Here is a 14,529-nt window from a genome sequence, read left to right as displayed (position 1 = left end):
TTAACCCACTCATCCATTGATTCCATAGTTTGGCTATTGCGAATTGTGCTGCATGGGTATGCCTGTATCACTGTAGTATAACTTTAATTCTTTAGGCTAAATAACGAGGCGTGGTAGAGCTAAGTCATATGGTGGTTCCATATCTAGTCTTTGAGGCACCTCCAAACAGACTTCTGTAGTGGTTGTACTAATTTACAATTCCACCAACAGTGTAAAAGTGTTCCTTTTCCTCCATATCCTTTCCAGCAGTTATTATTATTTGTATTCTTGATGCCTGCCATTCTGACTGGGATAAGGTGAAACCTCAATGTATTTTTGATTTGCACTTCCCTAATTGCAAATGATGTTTAACATTTTTTTTAAACTTTTACTTTTTTATATATATCTTCATTTTTTATTTTTATGTGGTACTGAGAATTGAACCCAGTGCCTCATGCATGCTAGGTGAGCGCACTACCACTTGAGCCACATCCCCAGCCCTGTTTAACATTTTTTATTTGTTCGTCATTTGTATTTCTTCTTTTGAGAAGTTTCTAATTCATTTATCCATTTATTAATTGGATTACTTGATTATTTTGAAAGTTTTTTGAGTTCTTTATATATTCTAGATATTACTCCTCTATCAGAAGAGTAGGTAACAGAGATTATTTTTTCCCATTCTGTATTTCTTCCCAATCCTAACTGTTTCCTTTGCTTTGCAGAAGCTTTTTCACTTGATGCCATCCCATTTATTAACTCTTGGTATCAATTCCTGAGCTTTAGAGGTCCTACTGAGAAAATCATTGCCTGTACCAATATATCAGAGTGTTGACCCTACCTTTTCTTCTAGGAGTTGCATAGTTCTGTTCTAAATCCTAGGCCTTTGATCCATTTTGAGCTGATTTTTTTGTGCATCTATATTTTCACTGTGACCCAACACATGAGGTCAGATGTGGAATTTCCCACTTGTGGCATCTTGTTGGTATTCAAAAAGTTTCAGATTTTGTAGAATTTCAGATTTTGGATTACGGATGCTTCAACTGTGTTTCTAGGGTTACTATAACAAATTGTCACAAACTGGGTAGTTGAAAAGAAGAGAAATTCATTCTCCCACATTTCTGGAAGCTAGAAGTCTGAAATCAAATTGTTGATAGGTCTGGTTCCTTTTTGGAGGATCTGAGGGACAATCTGTTCCTTGTCTGTTGTTTCTAGTCCTTGTAAAGGATTCTTTGCATTCCTCGGCCTGACACAAAATTCCAGTCTCATCGTAAGTGCCATAAGTGCCATGTCTCTTCTTTTTTTTTAGCTGGCCATAGAAATGACTCTCAAAGTAATTGTGGTGCCTTTGAAGGGGTAGTCCCTGAATCTCCTCAAATAATACGCTGCCCCTGAGAGCAGCTGAGCTCTCCCTTTGCCTGTTAATACATGGATGTTCACCATTGTGGCTGGATAGGGGCGGTCTGCACCCTGCACCAAGCCTTAGCTGTTATGGCCAACTCCATAGGTGTTACCCAAATATTGGGCTATCATTGTCTTGGGTGAATCTATACCACAGACGACAGACACTCCTGGACACTGACTTCATAGGCCACTTGCTCACCCTTTGAACCCAACATCAAAAATTATTATACTACTAAATACTCCAGGTGGGTCCAGAGGGAGGACAACATCAACTTCCCTTGTACACTGTACTGAGAATCCTGGGGTGAGAAGTGAAGAGAGGAAGAGGGTCCAGGGTGATTGGGGACTTCAGGATGAAGGCCCATTTGGTGTGTGTATAGGCACTCTAACCACTTGTAGGGACCCACTTTAAATTTACATTTCAATTGGCCCAAGCCTGCATAGTTGTGACCAAGGCAGAAAACCTGTTGGATAGTCTGTTGACCACCATGATGCTCCACCCTCACATCTGACTGTTTGTAGGAGGGGCATGGCAGTAGCCCCACCACCAGTTCACTCACTGGGCTGGGGTTGTCCCCCAAGATGATGGCCAGTGCCTTCCCTGCAGTTGGGGGGGGCCTCCCTCTATCCAGGTGGGCCAGGGCTGCAGCCTTGGGGGGCAGCTGCAGCTCCACTGAGAAGTGTGTCCCTTCTCTTCTACCAACAAGGGTGGTTTTGGATTAGTGGTGTGCTCCACTCCAGTATGAGCTCGTCTTAACTAATTACATCTGCAATCACCCTATTTCCCAAGAAGGTCATATTCTGAGATCAGGCTCTTAACAAGTCTTCTCTGGGGGACACAATTCAACCCATAGCATTCATTAATCTCCAAGGAAATATATGTTCCTTGTCAGACTGCTGAAGCTTCTGGAGGCTGAATTACTACTTCTTCAGGACTCAGCACACTCAAGACATGCTTTTGCTTATTGCAGCATTTGACAGGCTTAGCCTTTCCAATTTTCACTGTCGAGGCAGGGCACCCTCTCGTCTTTCCTCATAGCCTTTAGCGGATATGGGGTGCCCTCTCTAAGTGAAGGTCAGTGAGGCAGCGACCTTTGAGCCAGGGATCATGGCTTGGTTTGGACGCTGTGTTAAGCATTCGATGTTATCAATCCCTTGGGTAACCCTGTTAAGTAGGTATTTATATATTTAATTCCTATTTTATAGATGAACACATTGGGCTTTCAAGAGGCGAAATAACAGCCAGAATTATTATTTCTAAAAACCTGAATGGGCGGCAGAAAGCCTCACATGAAAAGTTCCCCATTCTTGGACTTCACGTTTTCCGAAGTACCCGGGATCTGGCTAATTCAGTCCATCTCTCGAGAAAACCAAATCTGAAACCTCAATTCTATTGATTCCGGGATGCGGCGCACACTCGAGTCCACACGCGGGGGCCCGCCAGCGCTCCTTTCTCCAGAAGCCGCACACAAAGCGGTTCCTTTCTGCGTTCGGGCGCGCGCGGCGTGAGGAGGGAACGCTGATTGGGTGCGCGCGGCCCCCGCTCCCGCCCCGGCGCCTGTCCCGGCGCGCTGATTGGCTGATCCGAGCTACCGCGGAGCCTGCCGCCCCGCGCGCCCCGCCCTGCGGGCTCGGAACTTGCATGGGGCGCCGCCGGTAGCCGAGGGAGCGTGACTGCGCTGCGCAGGGCGCTAGGAGGCATTCTCGCCGTAAGTGGAGCCGAAAGCGGTCCGGAATCGGGCCACACGCTTCGTGCCCCGCACAGGAAACGTAGTATTGAAGCCAAGCGTTGAAGGGGCTGGGGGAGAGAGGGAGAGAAATACCCCGGTTTATGTTTCGTCCCCTCCCTGCCCCTCCCCCAGGTCACCCGGTGGAATAGAGCAGCGGCGCACCGGCAGCGGCTCCTGCGGTGCCAACTGGCCAGGAGGCGCCGGCTCTTGTTTGCACAAAGCGACTGCATCGCAGTAGCTCATGGGGAGTGGGTGCAACGCTACCAGGGAAAAGGGAACCTGGGGACGCGCTCCCGGACGGGCTTCCGTTCCCCTGGGGAGGCGCCTGAGCTGGGAGAGGTTACTGTGTATTTCGTCCCCAAGTGACAATTTCGGGGTTTGCTTCCGCCCTGGAGAGCTGCAGATGCCTGCTCTGGAGCTGCCTCTTGGCCCCACGGCCGCTGTGGGGATGCCTCAGTCCTTTGCTTTATTTTCTCCAGTCCCCGTCTGCCGGGCAAGCGGTGGGCCCGGGACCAGGAGTCACAGAGGGCATCCGGCTTAGGCGGGCCCCTGCCTGGCCAACAGTGCAGTCCTGGAAGGTGCAGTCCGAGGATGTCACGAAGTCCATAAGGGAGCTCTCGCACAGGTCTCCTCCGTGGCACAAAAAAACAAGGCGTCCCGTTCCCAGCCCTACAGGCTCTTTCCCCCGGGTGTGAAAGTGGGTCAACTCTGTACTGGCCTGAGTGGGCCTTTGGAGCTAGTGGGGTCCAAGCAAGTCCTCTGCCCTTCAACTCCCCACCCGTTCCCTAGCTTGGCACCATCCAGAGAACTGGCTAGAGCCATGGGTGGGAGCAGCTCGAAACACATGGCTGAGGAGGCTCAGGTTGTCATTCGGAGTGGCTGCCAGGCTATAAAATTCCCAATTGACCACACCAGTAACTAAATATAGGAGCAGCTGGTGCAGATGGGGGTGTCGCAATGGTTCCTTTGCAGAGTTCTTCGGACTGCAGAAAAGGTAGTTTTTGCTGGTAAGGGCTGAGTCAGAGGACCACTGTCAGGGTTTAAGTACACCCCACCCCACCCCCAGCTTTGAATTGAGATGAACCCAGGTTCCGATGTAGGCTGATAGCCAGTATTGCCAGTTCCCACAAAGTCAACGATTTTTTTTTTCTGGCATTCAATTTATTATATTCAAACTTCCTGTCTACACCTATTTGATCATTGGAAATGCCTTCATATGGGAAGTACTTCATGGTTTGTAAAGTCTTTTCTCAAAAGTGCTGTATCAGGTATTTTTATAACCAGTTAAGGAAGGTGGTATTTCCATTTTGCAAATGGGGCTCCTTCACAGTCCTGGAAACTGTGCATGAATTATTCTGGTAACAGATGGGTGGTGGCCTGGCTCCCTCTCTCCTGCATCTCTTTGTGTAGCTGGTGCTCATACCTTGCCTTATGCCTTCATTGAGGTCCCTTGGGCCTGGCATCATAGCTGCAGTGGCATCTGGCTCATTCTGCCTCCTGGTGGGAAGCTTGTTCTGGCCCATACCCTGTCCTTGTCCTGTTACTTCTCAGTGTGTGCCTTAAAGAAGGTCCCCACGAGATGTTCATTGGATTTAAACATATCCTGGGACCATGGTGCCCACTCATAGGAAAGGGGAGTTGGGCGGTATGGAGAGGACCATATGGGGACAGGAGCAGTGTGAGTGTGGGCTAAGACCCTATGTCCAGGGGTCTCTGGGGTTTGGAGTGCTTTCTTGACATTGTCCAAAGCCCCTTCCAGTGCCTGGAACTGGTTGGGATTGGTAGCACCATCTATATGGAACATTCCATGCCTAGGCTAAACCCATGAGTGCTGATGATGACTGTTTCTGTCCTTTGGGATGTTCTCTGACTCCTTGCTATCACCACTCCTGCACGTGGGGATGACCAGATGCTTCAGGGAGCTCCACACTTGGGCCTATGGGGTGTCCTGGAGTCCTGTGGTAGGGTTCTGGTTCCAGGAGTGGCTGCCTTAAGTGCCAGTTGTTCAGATGGTGCTGACATGCAGATTGTAAGTTGTTGACTCAGATTATTTATCTAGACAGGGGCCCCCACAACCTAGGGGCAGCCTTGCCTAGGTGCTTTGCCCTCAGTCCAGAGTAGGCCCGCAGCTCTCTGCCACTTGCATGACTTGGACAATTTTCTGTGTTTGGCTGATCTTGTCCATGCCCTTTTGGAGTCCCAGAGGCCCAGTCCAGCTCCTCATTATCCCAAGTTTGTTCGTTTGGACCCCTCTGACCCTGAACTGGGCCCCGAATAACATGGGATCCTGTCACCCTTCCATCTCGCAGCCCTGCCTCTCTCTGTCCTCTGGCTTTGGAGAGGGACTGCCCATGGACTTAATTCTCCCTTGTCGGGGGACAAGGAAGTTTTAGGTGAAGGAAGGGTGATTCCTAGCCAAGGGTGGTGATTTTAAGCCCTTAATATTTTAAGTGATGATTTTAGATCCCCTTTAGAAATCTAGGGCACCTTTGTGCTGTGCTCAGAGCATGGTTTGGAATATTAGAAACCCTTCTTCCTAGTGAACTATTCTGACACTCAGACTTTACATGTTGATCCTGTTTAGGCTTTTTTGTTCCCTCTGACCCACAACACTGGGCCTCAGAGCTTGCCACTCCTGGGACTTCCTCTGCTTCAGCCTCCCAAGTAGCTGGGATTACAGGCATGTGCCACGATGCCCAGTTGAATGTGTATGTTTGTATGTGTGTGTGTCTGTTGGTTTTTAAAAGCTCAAAAGCAACCCAGATGACTTGTGCTAAGTCATTAAGTGCTGTGGAAACTCACAGGGAAGAGAGAACACTGAGGGCTGGGGCAATCAGGGAAGACTTCCTGGAGGTGGAGAGATGGGAATTCTCATTCCTCAGAGATGACTTGCTCAGTTTCGCTTGGGCAGTGAGCTGGGATTAGATGCTGCTGCCATGTCTGCCCATGTGCTGCTTTATCCTCTCAACTGGAATTATGGAGTATTCAGGTAGATCTATAGATTTTGTTCAATTGTGTTTAACTCAGCAAGGTGGGTATTACTAGACCTACTAGAAGAAACTGGGGCTCAGAGTAGTTAAAAAACTCTCCCAAGCTGTCTTAGCTACTAATGGTGGAGTTGGACATATCAAACAGGCTTTCCCCCTGCACCCGTGTGTCTCTGGCCTTCAGTGTCAGCCTCACTGGTGAAACACACACATGCAGAACACCGTTGACTCTGCTGGGCAGGTAGATGGGCTTGGCCTTGCTCTGCTTTTCCAGCTGAGCCCATGGGCACTGTTCTGGGTCTGCCAGCAGCTCTGAGCACTGTCTCCCTCCCTTTCCCATCTGCCCTCGGAACAAGCTCCCTGGAATCCCTGAGTTATCTGGGAAGCTGGGATTGGGGCCTAGGGACAAAGACCTTGACCTCAAGTTCCTTCTTTCTTTGTGGGGTGCTGCTGTTATCAATATGGAGCAGGCCTAGTCATTGTCACTCACTCCCTTTGACCTTGTTCAGGCCACTTAGCCACTTCCTATGCCTTAGTTTCCTTCTCAGTAATAAGCAGAGGGTTGAGGACATTTTTATATCTTAATACCTTATTATTTTATCTCCCTTACCCTTCTCAAAGGCGTCCTCCCTGGCGATCAGGTCCCCTTCTCTCGTTTCTAGCACCTCCCCCTTTTCTTGGAGACCAACCCAGCATCAGTCTGATAATCAGGTCTGCAGGCTGATGCTGTAACCTTCCCTTCCTGTTGGCACTTGGGGAGGCAATTTCTAGAGACCCATCCACCTGTCACACTGAGCTCCAATTTGCCTTGGAGTCTCCACCTCGTGCCGTGCACCGGGAGCCTGGCAGATGTGGGTGGGGTGAACCGGGGAGCTGGAGCAATTGTGCACATAGAGCCCTGACTCAGAGGTCGCAGTATGGAGGGACAGGTGTCTTTCCCCTGCCCTTGGCTGTGTCCTGCCTCCTCCTTGGTGCCCCACCAGTTGAGTCACAGGCCAGTGCACATCTGAGTCCTTACACCCACCTGGCTACTGATGCAGGCCCGGGCCCTGTGTCTGATGAGGTCACACATGTTGATCCTCCCAGAGAAGCAGCAGGGCCCAGCTGCCCTCACCCTCTGACAGGCGCATCAGCTCTTCCAAAGGCTGAGCTGCCTGTGGCCTGGGTTCTGAGTTCCAGAGAGGAGGTAAGTGGCCTGAGGCCCCCTGTAGGCTTCCTGGCAGCCTGGGTTCCTGGGGAGGAGGTGCATGGGGCGAGCCCCAGCAGGATGGTGCTTCATGGCCCTGCATTTCCTCTAGGCACAGGCCCCTTTGTGAGCAGCAGACCGGCCTGGGGGCTGGCAGCGGGACACCCCAGTCTGCATGCTGAAGAAGATGGGTGAGGCCGTGGCCAGAGTTGCACGGAAGGTCAACGAAACCGTGGAGAGCGGCTCTGACACTCTAGGTGAGTGGCGACAAGGCTTTTCCAACTGACCTGTGGAGTTCAGTGTAGAGATGGTCTAGGAAGAGCTGAAGGGGTCAGTCTCAGGTGCGCCTTGTCAGGAGGGAGTCATGGATCTTTCCCTGTAGTGGTGGAACCGTGTTAGTCTGTTCATGCTGGGTCCCAGCATACGACCCATTTCTTACCATGGGTCATGGCCAAAGAGGTTTGAAAAATGCTAGAAAATGGGTCTGGGGCTGTGGTTGTGGCTCAGCAGTAGAGCGCTTGCCTAGCACATTCGAGGCGCTGGGTTCGATCCTCAGTACCACATAAAAATGAATAAATAAAATAAAGGTATTGTTGCCAACTACAACTAAAAAAAAAAAAAATAGTGCTAGAAAATGGAGCCTGAGGCTGGGTGCGGTAGCACACACCTGTAATCAATCCCAGGAACTCAGGAGGCTGAGGCAGGAGGATTGCAGGTTTGGGGCCAGTTTCAGCAAATTAGTGAGGCCCTCAGCAACTTAGACCTGTCTCAAAATAAAAAGGGCTGGGGATGTGGCTCAGTGGTAAAGTGCCCCTGGGTTCAATCCCCAGTACAAAAAAAGAAGAAAGAAAAAGAAAATGGAGAGTGTGTGCTTATCCTTGGACTGCAGTGATTCTGAGTGTGTGTGCCTCTGGACCAGCCGAAGATACCCAAGATACCGGGCCAGCGCTGGCTGAGTAGCCCTTGTGCATGGCCCCGTGCTGGGTGCCTCCGAATGTTCTCTTGTTGAACTTCCCTGTGATGAATCATACCTGCCGGGTGTGCCCAGCCCCCCTCTGCAGATGAGGAGAAGATGCAGGAGCACAGGCAGAGTGGGCTCTTTTGAGATCACTCAGCCAGGAGGCCCCTTTTCACTCCCTTTACACTGCTTGAACTGTGTCGTATGTGCCTTTCTTTTTAACCCAGAGGCACCCTACCACTGAGCTACATCCCAAGCCCATTTTACATTTATTTTTTAATTGTTTTTGCAGTCCTCCTGCTCAGCCTCCCAAATAGCTGGGATTACAGTTACACACCACCACGCCCAGCCTGCTGCAGGGGTCTTTCGCTTTGAACTGCTCTTAGCCTGATAGCTGCTCAGGTACCCCAGGACAGACCATCCCGTTTAATCAACAGATACTTATGATAAGGGTCAGCAGGAGATGCTGTACATCTACCTAGGTGTGTGTACATGAATGACGTGTGTGTGTGTGTGTGTGTGTGTGTGTGTGTGTGAGAGAGAGAGAGAGAGAGAGAGAGAGAGAGAGAGAGAGATATCGAGAGAGAGAGAGAGAGAGAGAGAGAGAGAGAGAGAGAGATCGATCGATCAATCGATCCCTGGAGTGTAAGCACCACTGCAGAGCCACAGCTGTATTCTGGGAACCCAGTGGACAGAGGACTAGGGCAGTCTTTTCTTGGGGATGATCATGCAGATAGTCAGGTGGCTTTGAGTTAAGTCTTTGACACAAAGAAAGGAATTCCATAGGCAGGTATGTGTGTGTGTGTGTGTGTGCGCGCGCGCGCTTGCTTTTGCATGTCTGTCTGTCTATGTTTTTCTGTCCATCTGGCAAAGGAGCATTTCTATACTGGTTACTGCCTGAGCAAAGACCCAGACCCTGGCCTTTCTGTGAGCAGCCAGGTGTGTCTGAATGCAGCTCCCGAGGCAGGGGGTGATGGCTCAGGAAGTGGAAGGACACTTAGTCTTTAGGATGGGTTTGGCCAGGGCCGTTCACCCCTGCTGGCTTCCTGCTCTCTAGCACCCAGCCAGCATCCCTAGAGGTCAGGGACCCTGTGATCTTTTGCTCCTGTCTCCCTGCCCCAGCCAGAGCCCAGCACAGGGTCAGGTGCTGTGTGGCATAGGGAGGTGCTGGCTGAGCTGAGCTGAGGAGGGCGAGGGTCTCCTCCACCAGCAGGCTGACTTGACGATGACTGCCGGCTCTGGAGGGAGCTCTGGGGAGCCGCATGGTGGGGAGCTATTGGCTGTGGGCCCTGAGTTAAGGAGTCCTGGGTTCTGCACTACTCTCTGACATGGTTGTGCTTGGCCCAGTATGTGAGGCTGACCACCACTGATACTGTGGCTGACAGCCAGGCTTTGGCTCTCGGGGGGCCTGGAGGTGAATCCCCACTCTGTCACCTGCTAGCTTAGTACCTTTGCAGATTGCTTAACCCGTCTGAGCCTCAGTTTCTTCATCTGTAAAATGAGCTTGGTAATTGTGTCGACCTCATCAGGGTGGTTAGGAGCAATTATAATGCCGGTAAGGTGCTTGGTATGTAGGCAGCTCAGTAGATGGCAGCGATTAATTTTAATTTGTTTCTCATCCCTGAAAGCTAGAGGTGGGGCCTCAATCCTGCGTGACGCAAACACTACCTCCAGGTGTCAGCCAACCAGGTCTCTCTCTGCTGGGCCAGCTTCTATTGGCGACTTCAGTACAAATTGATAAATCTCTGGGTCGAATCACCTACACCTGTGTTAAAATGTCACAGGTTAGAGGGACACATACAACTCTATCTCATTCAGTTGTGGCAAGGGTACAGGGGCTGCGGGGGTGGGGGGAGGAGGGGAGGCTTCCTGGGGACAGCTATGAGGACACAGGTATCCCAGGCAGTGGGAGGGAGAGAGAGGCCCCTGCCGAGGTATCACTGCTGCATGGGGCAGGGGGGTGAGGGATGGTACCCAGAAGGTAGACGGTTTGGCTTTGCTGGGGAGTTTGGGCTTCAGCTTCTGTGGACAAGAGATTGTGAACTTGGATGTCCCCATGGGCCCCTTGGGGGTTTCTGTGAACTGGCGAGTTGGCAGCTGCCTTGGGTGAGGTGTGGGGGGCGCTTGGGGAAGGAGTGCCACAGCAGCTGCTCTGCACCGTCCAGGGTCCATGCCCACCAAGGAACTCAAGCCAGGCCTCTGGCTCCCTGCCAGGCCACTAACTGAACGGCACCAGAGCTAGGCCTTTGCCCTACCACGCAGCCCTCGGTGGGTGTGGAAGTTCAGTGAGTGTGGCAAAGCCCTCTCCAACCTGGAAGATCCATGAGCCATGGTGGCCCTGGCTGAAGGTGGAGACGCCCAGGCGGCGGGGACCCGGCCTTTAAAGGTAGGATTGGACAGTAGGGGGCCTTTTTACCTCTGTAGTGGTCAGAGAAGAAGCAAAATATCAGCGCAGGCCACTGTGGGTACCTAAAGTCCTGACCCTGGGGAAGTGGGGCCGACCAGGCTCATGCAGCCTGGGAGGTCTGGGATCTAAGCAGTCAGTGAGCATTAAGCACCTGCTGTGTGCAAGGTGCTGGAGAGCTCACTGGATGTGTACAGTAGTGCTCTGGGCCTGAGCCCAGCCCACCACCCATGAGATAGAGAGCAGTGACGCATAGGCTCCAAGCTCGGCCATAAGCTGGAGCCCAGGTTATAATTCAGGGAGGAGTGCGGCTGGGAGTTCATATAGTCCAGGAAAGTTTTCTGGAGGAGGTGGAAATGGAACTGGGTGACTCAGTATGGTTCCTATGTGAACCAGCAAACAGTCTAAGCAGCCTCAGCATCCCGCTCCAGACGATGGCTTAGATCAATTTTGTCACAGCTGTACAGTGTCAGTTGTGTAGCCATTAACAATGGTGAGTAACTGTCCAATGTATGCTTAAATAAAGACCAGCACATTCTTATATATGATGTGCTTGGGAAAAAAAAAAAAAAACAAGGAAGGATCCCAAACTGTGTATATGATAATATACCAAATATGTTAAACATGTGTATTTATGTAGAAGAGAAAATGAAAGGAAACAAAACAAGATGCAAATAAAAATTATAAAACAATAGTTTGTATTTTATAAATGTTCTATGATAATGCATTTCTTTTTTTCTTTTAATTTAATTTTTGAAACAAGATCTTGCTCTGTTGCCAAGCTAGGTTTGAATTCGAAATCCTCCTGCCTCGGCTCCTGAGTGGCTGGAATTACAGATGGGCACCATGGTGCCCAGTTCCTTGTATTTCTCTTAAAACTAGAGGAGGGTAGATTTTTAAGAAGGACCACCTGGTACTAGAGCAGGTGGAAAAAACACAAGTCAGGCTGCTCATTTTTTTTTTTTTTTTGTACCAGGGATTGAACGCAGGGGCACTCAACCACTGTGCCACCCCCCAGCCCTATTTTATATTTATTGTGAGACAGGGTAGGATTGGACAAGGTAGTTGCTTAGGGCCTTGCTAAGTTGCTGAGGCTGGCTTTGAACTTGCCATCCTCCTGCCTCTGCTTCTGGAGCTGCTGGCATTACAGGTGAGCGCCACCACCCCTGACTTGGGGTGACTTTAAAGTGGGATCATTACAGCAGAAAAGCAGGACGTGGAAAGGCCTAAAAACTGAACCAGGAGGCATGGCTGCCTTGCGTGGAGGCATTGCCGTGGGCTGGGAAGAGAGGAACCAAGTTCACTTGGGCCGCAGTGTTGGATGGCACCTTTGGTACTTTTTAATCCTTTCAAGAGTCTTGTGTTTTCTGACTCTGAGGATTCCTGTCTGTTCATTTATAGAGAATTCCTGGTTACTAGCTGTTGATGTGTTGCTCTTACCCATTCCTTGAGTCTCTTTTGTCAGGAATCCCTGCAGGCCCTACTCTGTATCTCCTTTTTTTTTTTTTTTTGAGGTACAGGGCTTGAACTCAGGGGCACTTGACCACGGAGCCACATTCCCCAGCCCTTCTTTTCCTTTTTGATTTTTTTTTTAGTTATAGATGGACACAATATCTTCATTTCTTTATTTTTATGTGGTGCTGAGAGCCGAACTCAGTGCCTCCCATGTGCCAGGCAGACGCTGGACCACTAGCTACAGCCCCAGCCCCAATTCCCCAGCCCTATTTTGTATTTTATTAGAGACAGGGTCTCACTGAGTTGCTTAGGGCCTCACTGAGTTGCTGAGGCTGGCTTTGAACTCAAGATCCTCCTGCCTCAGCCTCCTGAGCTGCTGGGATTCCAGGCATGTGCTGAGGCACCCGGCCTCCTTCTGTATCTTTTTGCTTTCTTTGGGCCACAGCTGAGGGATTTCTTCAGGTCTGTCCTCCATTTCACTCTTTGCTTCTTTGTTTGTGTTTAACCCACTGAGCCTTCCATTGCATTTAAAATTTTTAATTCTGTGTTTTCAAAAGTTCTATTTGGTTCTCTTAATAATCTGATTGAATATGCTCTGGATTCTCTTCGGATCCAATGAATTTTATGTAAAAAGGAATTTGATTTAAAGGAATAACATCATTTCTTTCTTAAGTGTTCAACTCTTATTTCTCTAACGATGAGTTCTTTGTACTTACCTTCTGGAACTTTACTTCTTCTGTAAAAGGGTGTTCTTAGGGTGCAGGTCTGCTGTCCTGCCGACTCTTGTCACAGTGGGTTGTTCTAGGTGAACCTTAGGTAGTTTTGGGCCCTGGGCTCGGGCCTTGCGGTGCCTCTTCTGTGTAGTCCTGGTTGAAGGGCTGTGTCCTCGAGGAGCTGTTTGTGACTGTGTGAGTGACAGCCTAGGAGCCTGTCTTCTCTTGACTTCTCAGCCCTCCGGGTTTCTGGGCCTTAGGGGTAGTGACTCCTCAAACCCTAAGGATAGGCCTGTGATTTCAGAATCTTTGGGGGAGGTGTTTTGTTCACTTCAGTGCCCAGGCCAAGACCGGACAGCTCTCCAATAATCAAAAAGGAGATTTCCCCTGGTTTATTCTTTTTCTGAGAAGGTGGTCCTTCAAACCCCAGCTTTTCGCAGGGGTCTTGACTCCCCACCTCAAGCTAGGCTCAAAATGACATTTCTGGGCCCCTTTGGGCTTTGAAACCTAGGCCCCTGGGTGACCCAGACTGACCTAGCAGCCCAGGCCTTTGGAGCATCTGCACCCGCCCACCCTCTGCCTCCCAGACTCCTCTGTGGGGCCTGCTCTTAGGAAATTCCAGGCATCATTGTAAACACCTTTCCAGTTTTGACTTTTTTCAAGTCAAAAAAATCAGAGGCTAGTATCTCCTGTTGTGCCTGATGTCAACAGAGTTGTTAGGATGACCCAGGTGGTGATGAGGCAGTGGGGACACCCCCTGGGCCGCTTCCCCGGGACAGATGTCCCTTGGTCAGTTCCTCCATTCCTGCAGGGTCTTCCAAAGGGCAGGTCCTGGGCACTGGTCTGAGGACTGAATCAGTTCTGGTTAAAATGCCTATTCATCTCTCTGTGGGTAGGAAGGGGGTGGTCTGCCATTTAGCCAGCCTCCCAGGTGACTCTCCTAGACCTTGAGTGCCCTCCTGTCCACAGGTTCTGTATCCTTGGAGTCAACCAACTAAGGATAGAAACTGCTTAGAAAAAAACTGGGCCTGTTCTGAACACGTACAGACTTTGTTCTTGCCATCATTTTCTAAACAAGGCAGTGTGACAATTTATGTAGTATTTATATCATTTAGGTACCCAAAGCAATCTAGAGATTACAGTCTACAGGAGGGGATGTGGGGTTATATGCAACCATGCCATTTTAATTGAGAGACTTGAGCATCCCTGGATTTTGGTATTGGTGGGAATCCTAGAACCAGTCCCCTGTGGATACCAAGAGAGAACTATTTATTTTATCATGGTATCATTTATATAAATCTATTATTTTAAGTATGCAATCCTGAGCGTTTTGACATATAATCACGTATCACCGCATCATGGGTCCCAACCTTTCTAGCACCTCGGAAAATTCCCTTGTGCTCCTTTGCAAACAAATTTGCCTCTGTTCCCTGTACCTAGAAGTGACCCATCTTTTCCCCATCCCTATGTTTTTGCCTTTTTAAGAATATGCAAATGGGATCCTATAGTATACAGCACCTCAGGCCGGGCTCCTTGTACTTGGGCATATTGTGTTTGGTTTGTGTGAATCAATAAGTGGGTTCCTTTCCTTCCCCCTTCCCCCACTTCTTCTGCTTTTCCCCCGACCTCTGCCCCTTTCCCATACTGGGGATGGAACCCAGAGTCACTTTACCACCAAGCTACATCTCCAACCCCTTTTATTTTATTTTGAGTCAG

General features: G+C 49.9%; 1 protein-coding gene across 6 annotated transcripts in view; it reads left to right on the top strand.

The window, feature by feature from the left end:
* Positions 1 to 2,984: 2,984 nt before the first annotated feature.
* Lrrc20 (leucine rich repeat containing 20) overlaps positions 2,985 to 14,529 on the top strand; it is an 86,340-nt gene continuing 74,795 nt past the window's right edge. For 5 of the 6 annotated variants that reach the window (XR_003302318.2, XM_077798315.1, XM_077798316.1 and 2 more), the window contains exons 1-2: positions 2,985 to 3,089; positions 7,396 to 7,540. Coding sequence is in view for 4 of the 6 variants with exons in the window: in XM_077798315.1 (XP_077654441.1) it covers positions 7,459 to 7,540 (82 nt within the window). In the remaining 2 variants the exon portion in view is untranslated. Of the gene's footprint in view, positions 3,090 to 7,395; positions 7,541 to 14,529 lie in introns of those variants that run through there. The other variant, XM_077798317.1, reaches the window with a different exon arrangement.

Source organism: Urocitellus parryii, chromosome 5 (assembly GCF_045843805.1).
Source record: "Urocitellus parryii isolate mUroPar1 chromosome 5, mUroPar1.hap1, whole genome shotgun sequence".
Taxonomy (NCBI): Eukaryota; Metazoa; Chordata; class Mammalia; order Rodentia; family Sciuridae; genus Urocitellus; species Urocitellus parryii.
This window is presented reverse-complemented; position numbering and strand designations above follow the sequence as displayed.